This window comes from Danio rerio, chromosome 7 (assembly GCF_049306965.1).
Source record: "Danio rerio strain Tuebingen ecotype United States chromosome 7, GRCz12tu, whole genome shotgun sequence".
NCBI lineage: Eukaryota > Metazoa > Chordata > Actinopteri > Cypriniformes > Danionidae > Danio > Danio rerio.
Genome location: NC_133182.1, coordinates 69208 through 78497, shown reverse-complemented (window position 1 = coordinate 78497; position 9290 = coordinate 69208). Strand labels below are relative to the sequence as shown.

General features: G+C 45.7%; 1 protein-coding gene across 1 annotated transcript; it reads left to right on the top strand.

The window, feature by feature from the left end:
• Positions 1–709: 709 nt before the first annotated feature.
• On the top strand, positions 710–3633 carry LOC101886293 (uncharacterized). Its single transcript, XM_021470885.3, has 6 exons — positions 710–1733; positions 1812–2260; positions 2345–2514; positions 2596–2850; positions 2935–3261; positions 3351–3633. The coding sequence occupies exons 2-6, from the start codon at positions 2041–2043 to the stop codon at positions 3381–3383; spliced, it is 1005 nt and encodes a 334-aa protein (XP_021326560.1). The 5' UTR covers positions 710–1733; positions 1812–2040; the 3' UTR covers positions 3384–3633.
• Positions 3634–9290: the final 5657 nt, after the last annotated feature.

Genomic DNA, 9290 nt, shown 5'->3' with positions numbered 1-9290 from the left:
CTGTCTGCGGACATCCCACCTGAAGCTTATTCAGTGGACCCTAAATAGGCTCTCTGTGGACGTGTCCCTTGTAGAATAACTTGTTTCAGAATATTTTTTTAGAAATACTGGTCCCCTCGATGGCCACAAACAGCCTAATTGTCCCCCTGACCACCTTTCTGACCACAGGCAGCCTAGTTGTTCCCCTGATCACCTATACATCATCTCACCCGATTTTAAGGCGAAGGTGATTTTTCAATTGACTAGGATGATTGGTCTGATGGCAATTTTCCAAACGATTTGTATTATGGCGGGTGCAAAGGGGATTTTCCTAGGAATAAGGATGAGAGCAGGTCCGAAGGCGATTTTTCAAGCGATTCGGGTGATAGTGGGTCCAAAGTCGATTTTTAAAGCGATTCGGGTAATGGTGGGTCAAAGGCGATGTTTAAAGCGATTCGGGTGATGGTGGGTCAAAAAGGCGATGTTTAAAGCGATTCGGGTGATGGTGGGTCAAAAAGGCGATGTTTAAAGCGAATTCGGGGGATGGTGGGCTGAATCCGGTTTTTCAAGCCATCTAAGTCAAGTTCATGTTCAAGTTCACCGGTTAGCTTGTCGCATACCCCTTCCATGTCTCTAGCTGTGCCCCAGCAAGTGCACGGCCTGCCAGTCACATGGCAGCGGGTTGCACTCCCACTTACCCCCGTTTCCTCTTACCTGCCATCGAGGTATCGGGGGAGGTGAAGAATTGTTGGATTGGAGAGCACTGTGATAACAAAGAAACACTTGGAAGACTCAGACCCCCAAGTCCCAAGTCCCAAAACAGATACAAAGCGATTGATAGTAAAAGAGACACTTGGAAGACTCAGACCCCCAAGTCCCAAGACAAGAGATATAAAGACTTTCTGAGTGAAAGAGACACTTTAAAAACCCCGATAAGGGAGAGAAAGAAAGGTTTCAGGATGGGTGTGGAAACCTGCCCGCTTTGCCTGCGGATGTATGCTCGGCTAAGCCAGCACTTGACAGTGACGCACAAAGTGGAGAATAAGCAAGAGAGGAAGCTGCTCCTGGCACTGGAGTCTGGCCGAGTTGATGCCAGGGCTGGCATGTGTCCCGTGCCAGCCTGCGGAAAATTCTCAAGCCGGCTTGACCTGCACATTATGAAATTTCCCTGGTGGCGCAGTATGAGGCTCTCCGGTTGTGCAAGAGAAGACAGATCCTGAGCAAACTTACTATGCTCAGGGCCACGAACCCAGATGTTCCCATGGTTTCCACTCTCGACTTGGAGGAGCTGCAGGAGTTGGAGGAAGCCACCTTCCATCCTGACGAGGAGGAGCTGGAGGAGGAAGAATGTGCCAACCAAGGCTGCAAACGGCAAAAAGACTTGCTGAGAACCCAAGTGCTCGACCTGAATCAACAGGTAGACATATTAACAGACAGCCTCCGGAAGGTGACCAGGCGATACCGAATCTTAAAAAGGAGGTCTGCCAGCCTCGGTGCGACGCGAACAGGGCAGGTGGTCCGGAAGCTCCTATCTTCTCTTGGACCAGAGGAAGAGGACGACACCCCAATCAGCCCTGCTGCCCCCGCTGACCCCGCCGACCACGACCAGGCCACCTCAGCTGGTGAACTGTCCAAATCTAAGCAGTCCATCGAGCAAAAGGATAAAGTCGGTGAGGAGAAACCGTCGGCAAGTGGCAGTCAGCAGTCGCCTGAGAAAAGCCCTCCCCCCTATCCAGACCACGTGTCAGCACTCAGTGAGTATGCCTTTCCTCTAACTGTTTGTATCTTTTGCAAATGTCGATTTCTAATCTCTCTTTGCCTTGTTTTTGCAGATGACATGCTGGAGGATTATCGCCACTTCAAGGAAGGCCCAGATGCCAGCTATAAGCTGAAGGAAAATGTAAGCTGCCAGGTCTACAGGATCAAAAAGTTCATTGCTTACATGTCAGAGGGAAAAAGCAAGCTGTCCGACTTTCTCTTCCTGAACAACAAAGCAAAGATACACATGTGGGTTAGCTCCCTCCGTCAGGCCCACATGTCGACGTGAACGTGGGATGCTTCATGCAGTACCTGGCGGAGACCCCTCCGCCATCGTGCCGGCTGTCCAAGCAGTCGCTGATCGGACTTCGACGGGAGATAGCAGCGATAAGAAGGTCTTTGAAGAGGGGAGTGTCCATTCACCAGACGGCGGTGAAAACCCAAAAAGAGGAGCGAGTGATTTCAAAAGCCATCCTCCTGAAGTGCCGGGAACTGGCAGCCAAGGCAATACCCGATCTTCTGAGTAAGTAGTCCCAGCTTTGCTTGACTCTGTGAAACACCTGTGGCTTTGAGCTTTAATGTTGTACTGTCTCCTGCCTGTGTGTAGGCCTCTTGGAAAATGGCCCGAATCAGAAGAACCAATGGCAGTTCTACGGGCACTTTGCTGCATTGTTGTCAGCCCTTTATGGTCACAGAGGCGGGGTATTCCAAAACATTACGATGCAGGAGGTGTTGGGGGCACAAAGGTCCGTCTCGGAGAAGGCTTACCTGATTAACGTGAGTATCTATTACATTGGTGCACTTGTGTGTTGTCTTTGCGTAACCCTAAACCGTCTCGTCTTCTGCATGTATCCACAGGTGACAAGCCACAAAACTAATCAATATTTTGGCCCTGCTCAAATTGCCCTAACAGAGGAGGAGTGGGGTTGGGTGCAGCGCTTCTTAAGCATAAAGGATAAGCTGCCAGGGGGGACGAACCCAAAATACTTGTTTTTCACATCAACACCCAACCCCTGTAAAAACCTAAATAATTACTTCCAGGACGCCTGGAAGTCAATGGGCCTACCTGGGTGYCCCACCTTCACAGATGTGCGAAGCTCCATCGCCAGCCACGTAAGTGATCGCACGCATAGCTCACGTGTCTTGCTAGACTTGAGAATGTCATTTGTTTGACCGACTTTTCTCTACTGTTTACAGGCCAGGTTTACGCACTCCACAGAGGACCGGCTTAAAATCTCCAAGTTTATGTGCCACGACCTGAGGACAGCCGACAAATTCTACGTGGTGAACCTCTCCGCCCAACAGGCCATGGAGCACCGCCGTCTGTTCGAGAGTGCGTTAGAGGGAGCAGAAAGGAGCCCATCAAAGCAGAGTCCCAAGAAAAGGAAGAGGCCTTCGAAGTCCGAGAAGAGCAGAAAGAAGCGGTGCCAGAGGCCTCTGGACGAGTCACCAAAGAGCACCACATCAGAAGAGCTGGTGCTACAGCTGCAGGAATCCGGCACATCAAGTCTCGAGGGCACTGAGGTAAGCGGACAACTTAAAAGCAAACTTGACACTGTTGTACAGTTTTGTGTAATGGTGACTAATCATGTTCTTGTTTCCTCCTCTGACAGAGTGAAAGAACGGCCGGGGAGGACGGCCATTGAAAAGCGCAAGATAGACACTTTTGCACCACACAATGCACTTTATTGGACTGAACTGTTTTGTTAAACCTTACATTGGACTTTATTTGTGTGAACTGTTCTGTTAGCCCTCACATTGCACTTTATTTGTGTGTACTGTTCTGTTACATGTTTCTACTTAAATGCTGTGATTGTTGTTTCCATTGTTTATTGTGAAACCAGTGTTCAAATGTTTGTTCCTTTATTAGTGTTCAATAAAACAACTTGTTATTTCAATTCCGGTGTCTGTCATATTTCCCCCAACACCCCCCCCCCCTGTTGGGATGGAGGGGCACCAAGGGAAGGGGTCGACTGATCCTTTTCCCTTTTTTTTTTTTATAGTCATTATGGGTCACCAGCAGCACACAGTCTTTTTGTGGTTCACTTAAATGTCTATTAGTGGATGCAACAATGGCCAGGGTCGACTGACCCCTTCTCTTTGCCAAGTCTTTTGGGGGTCACCAGCAGCACACAGTCTATTTGTGGTCCACTGAACAGTCTATGAGTGGGATGTCCACAGGCAACTTATTARGCTTCAGGTGGGAAGTCCGCAGACAACTTAATAAGCTACAGATGGGATGTCCACAGAAAGCCTGCCTAGGGTCCATTGAATAAGCTACAGGTGGGATGCACCAAAGGCAGGRGTCGGCCAACCCCTTCACTTTGCTAAGTCATTTGGGGGTCACCAGTGGCACACAGTCTGTTTGTGGTCCACTGAATAGTCTATGAGTGGGATGTCCACAGACAACCTATTGAGCTGTCTGTGGACATCCCACCTGTAGCTTATTTGAACAGGCCTAGGTAGGCTGTTTGTGGACACCCCTGTAAAGGGCCACCATTCCCAGCAGGAACAATTTTGGGGTTCATTAGGGGGAGCAGAGGGGTCAGGAGGCCCCACTCAGCAGTTTTTTCCATGTCAGAGCTCACCAAAAGACTTCTGTGACCTAAAAAAGCTCTGTCCATGAACAGCCTATCTGGGCCCACTCRAATAAGTTACACGTGGGATGTTTTACGTGATTTTTTCCACCCAAGTGATCAAACTTCAACAGATCCCCAAAAAAAACCTTTGAAGGTGGATCCCCACATCCCCCTGAGTTGTCCCATGTTGTTAAAACCTCAAAATTCCACTGTCCAGCAACCATCTATTTTTATGAATGTAATAGATTGTACGTGGGATGTCCAGATCTCAGCATCTGCACACAGCAGAGAGCCAAAACCTGCATTTCTGTGCTAGTCTAGGCATGCCCTAACCCCCCTGGACAGGATGTGTCCAGACTAGCACAGAAACGCAGGTTTGGGCTCTCTACTGTGTCCAGAAGCTGAGATCTGGACATCCCACGTATAATCTATCCCATTGTATGAAATAGGCTGGTCATGGACAGTGGAATTTTAACATTTTGACAACTTGATGTGGCCTAAGGGGGGCTTGCATATACACCTCAATAGGTTTTTTTGGCACTTTTTTGAGGTTTTCCAGCTGTAGCCGATGGATTAAGAAAAAACATCCCACCTGGAAATTATTTGAACAGGGCTAGGTAGGCTGTCTGTGGACACCCCTGTAAAAGGTCACCATGTTTTATTGTCAATTTATGTTTGCTGACTGTCATTTTCCCAGCTAAACCCAGCTCCGCATTTCCACATAATTGTAAAGTGGATTTCCCCATCAGGAGGATCCTCTCATTACAAGCCTGTCTCGTGAAGCTTAGGAAAGKGCTTTGTGGATCTGCACCAGGACTTCTGACAGAAGCCTCTGATACACAGAGTCTTGGCTATGGATGCTTCCATGAGGTGTTTGTCCTGCAGTTGTAATTAGCATGGCAGTTTCATTTTTGTTAGTCATGTTAATCTTTTTTTTTTTTTTTAACTTTTAGTCAGTGCTCCAGGAACTTTAAGTGAAGCATCTGCTGTTAGCCAGAAGGAGCTCCAGAGGAAGAATAAGCAGCTATATACAGGCAAAGACCTGCTGACTGCACCTTTAAAGTGTTTCTATAAACTCTCACTGTGATCAGGAGTGTTTTACTTCAGTGGTGACTGTGCCTGACACACTGCTGCTACTGGAACACAATGATTTGTATTATCATTGCATGAAAGCTTAGCATTGATGATGTGAACAAACACAGACTGAACTAATCTGGCGCTGAAGAGGAGAAACAGGAGGAAGATGTGGCCGGCAGTGCGSGCATGAGTCTTGGCTGCTGTTGTACTTCTGCAGCTTTACTGAAGATCGAGAAAACATACAGTATTGTTCAAAATAATAGCAGTACAGCGTGACCAACCAGAATAATCCAGGTGTTTAGWATATATATTTTTATTGATACATGGCAAACAAGTTACCAGTAGTCGATTCTCAGAAAACAAGCAGGACTCTGCCTGTCTGTACCAGCACCAGCTGCAGGATGGACAGCGCTGCAGACATGACCACCCGTGTGCCACATAYGATGATAGCTACTATTGGTGCAAGACCAGCGCTGAACACACAGCTCGCTGCAGCCCTCCGCTGTGGAGGAGCAGAGCTGACAGCAGAATATACTGATGCAGAAACACAGAGCTGAGCTCAACACGGAGAACACCAGCCGTGCTGCTGCCCGGAGCATCAGACCGGCACTGAATAGCCGCATTTCCACTATCGGGCCAGTGCGAGCCAGGGCTTTAATCGGGCCGGGGCGGGCCAATAGCCCGGGAGGTTGAGAAATGAGGCCGAAATCATGTCGCGTTTCCACTGTCGGGCTAAAAGCTCACAGCGCGTCACGCAAACACCGCCCACAGAACGTCCCCGAATCAAACGTCACACAACCCGCCCACTTCATCGGGAATGAGGCAGATAAAGCACACCATAGAATCATCACGAAACGAAACCATTAAAATGAAGACAACCGAAACAAACAAACGACACGTTACTGTACAGCAGAGCAGTACATGAAATGTCTATAAGCACAGACCTGTGTATTTCCATTCATTACATTTGTTTACTCGCCGACCGACTGCATTGTACATGGAGTGCTCTCGCCACTAACGCAGGGACCCAACACAGAGAGCGCACCTTCCATAATATAAAGCCACAGAAATTCTCCTTTATAACTCGATATGGCATGTATTTTTTAACATCCTCGTGTTGATAGAAGTCATGTTAAGTTTTCAGCACAAGAGCGAGTAGCCTAATAAAATATAGCCATATTTGTTGCGCTCGGCAGCTATTCACTAAAACTCTTCATTTAAAGTTTCATTTATAAATTTAACCATGTCATATAAAAATATAAACAGTTGTTTGAGGATATAGAACACATTTTGTGTTTGGACTTTCCCCCGATGCGTTTAAAGCAGCGAGTGCTGCGCAGGACTGAGTGACAGAAAAAAAGGTATAGGAGATTCTGCTTTCACTCACCCAAATAATGCTCTGTTTGCGCGATTTAATTAATATCATCGTATCCAAATACTTTATAAATATTTACTTATATAAATATTTACTCTATATAAATATTTCAAACCTCCGGTGTTTTTAGAAAATATCGAAAATCTTTTCTTTTTTTTTTGTCAGACAGGTCTTTGTAAAATGAAAGTTAGGCTATATGTGGCTTTAAAACGGTTTGATTTATGTATTGTATATAGGGTACCTACATTGTTATAGTTAGCTTTTGTTTATTTTATATTGGTTAATTTATTTAATGTGATTTTATATATATCCGATATTTGTAATTCTTTAAATTATATTTCAGTATACCTTAGGCTATTTTATCAAGATATGACAATATATTGTTTAAAGTCTACGAAAGTGGGCACGTATTTTGTTAAGTTTATGACTTTCTGTTGTATTTATATTGTGTATTATCTCCAAAATAAATAAAGAAAAAAGCCGCTCGCGGCATAACAGAGCTGTGAAGGAGCGCTTTAGCCCGGTCTCACACACACATACATGCATCTAAACGCGCACAAACAAACAAACATTTTAACCTTGACAAAAACTCTCGAAAACCTTTACTGTCTGATGTGTTTTTAATATGGTGTAAAGATTATTATGCGTTATTGAAACATAAAGGAGGACGCAGCAAAGAACGTCACTATAAATTAAAACTACTTTATTATTTTATGCAGCAGCCTTACATTTAAAATGGAAACATAAGGGTGATCATACGCAAAAAGACCCCAGACTAAGGCTAGATGTTTTCTTTCCCTTATTTCTTTATTTGTTTGGCGCATGTACTCATGTGCGATCAGAAAACTGCCCGCCTCTCCTTTCACTCCGCCCCGAAGCCCCAGCTGGCCCTCCTTGGCCCAAGGTATTCGGCGGGCCGAAAAAGGCCGGCCGCTGGCCCCAAGAAAGCCCCACTTTGGCCCGATTAGGCCCCGGAAGTGACAGTGGAAACCCCACTGGCCTTGGCTCGCCCTGGCTCGCTCGCTTTAGGCGCGATAGTGGAAACGCGGCTAATGTGGCGCTACAGTGATTACAACACCGCTCCGAGTACTGTTGCACAAGATGTAGTTACTAGTTCAGTCTGAAACGGGACTTTGAGGTCGTCTTCTAGCTCTGACTAATCTGTAAACTCTTTGTACCATGAAAAGCTCAACAGAAGCACAGTGAATAATTTAGCAGTTTAATTCATGAGTACACTAAAAACAACTAATAGTTAGGGGTCAGCGTGTGTGTGTGTGTGTGTAGATCGTGCCAAAACCTGTCTCTACAGTGACACCTGGTGGTCATTCTCAGGTAATGTAGGGGAGTGTTTCATTATAGTTTTGTAAAGTGTTTTTGCTCTGTTTGTTTTTTTTGCACCCCTACTGTAAACCTGATTGATAAAGAAACACCATGTGATGCCTTTACAGTCAAAGTATTAGACAACTACAGGAATATATTCCACCTCACAAAGAGATTWTAGATTCACTRGCCTGGTAAATCTACAATAAAACATGATAAACACTGCTGTACATTCATTCATTTACTCATTCATTTCCTTGTCGGCTTAGTCCCTTTATTAATCTAGGGTTGCCACAGTGGAATGAATCACTTAACCAGCACATATTTCATGCAGCGGATGCCCTTCCAGCTGCAACCCATCACTGTGAAGCATCCATTCAACTTGTACACTATGGACGATTTAGCCTACCCAATTCACCTGTACCGCATGTCGATACTGGAGGAAACCCACGTGAATGTGGGGAGAACATGCAAACTCCACACAGAAACACCAACTGACCCAGCCGACTTCTTGCTGTGAGGCGACAGCACTACCGTGTCACCCCACTGCTGCACAGTCCAATAATAACAGATGCTGAAATGTTGAGTGTGTTTTTGTTCAGTCACTTCAGTCAAATGATGATGGTTGAGTATCGAGGCTTCGAAGGATGTATGAAAGAAACGATGGATCTCGCAGTGGGTTAGTAAAGTGTATAGCGAGAGATGAGGCAAAATCGAGAGATGAGGTTACATCCGTTTCTATTGTTTCCAACCTCTGCTCCTGTATCACACACAATAATTCAGCTAAAATACTACAGTAAATTACAGTAAAAAGCTTTTGAAGCACACTAAAGTCTGATTATAAACTACAGTAATTGAGTAATTAATTTGTATTAATATTGTTGTATCACTAAAGGTGTGAGTGGGTCAGTTGTGAACATTTGACATCTTTGCAGCACAGTGCTTTCCCACACTTTCACCAGCAGGGGTCCTCATCCAGCTCTGACTTGGAAAGCTTTGTGTAATGAACCTTTACCCAATACAACTGAGCAGAACAGTTGACCGACAAACAGCTTCATCTCACCATCACCAAGCTGGAGCGAGCTTTTATACCTGAGCTGTGGTGTATGATGGGACCTGGAAGAGACCAAGTGTGGAGGGTGGAGGGGGTTATTTATTTATWTTTTAATCGAAGATTTTGAATGTGTGAAAGCAGCTGTAGC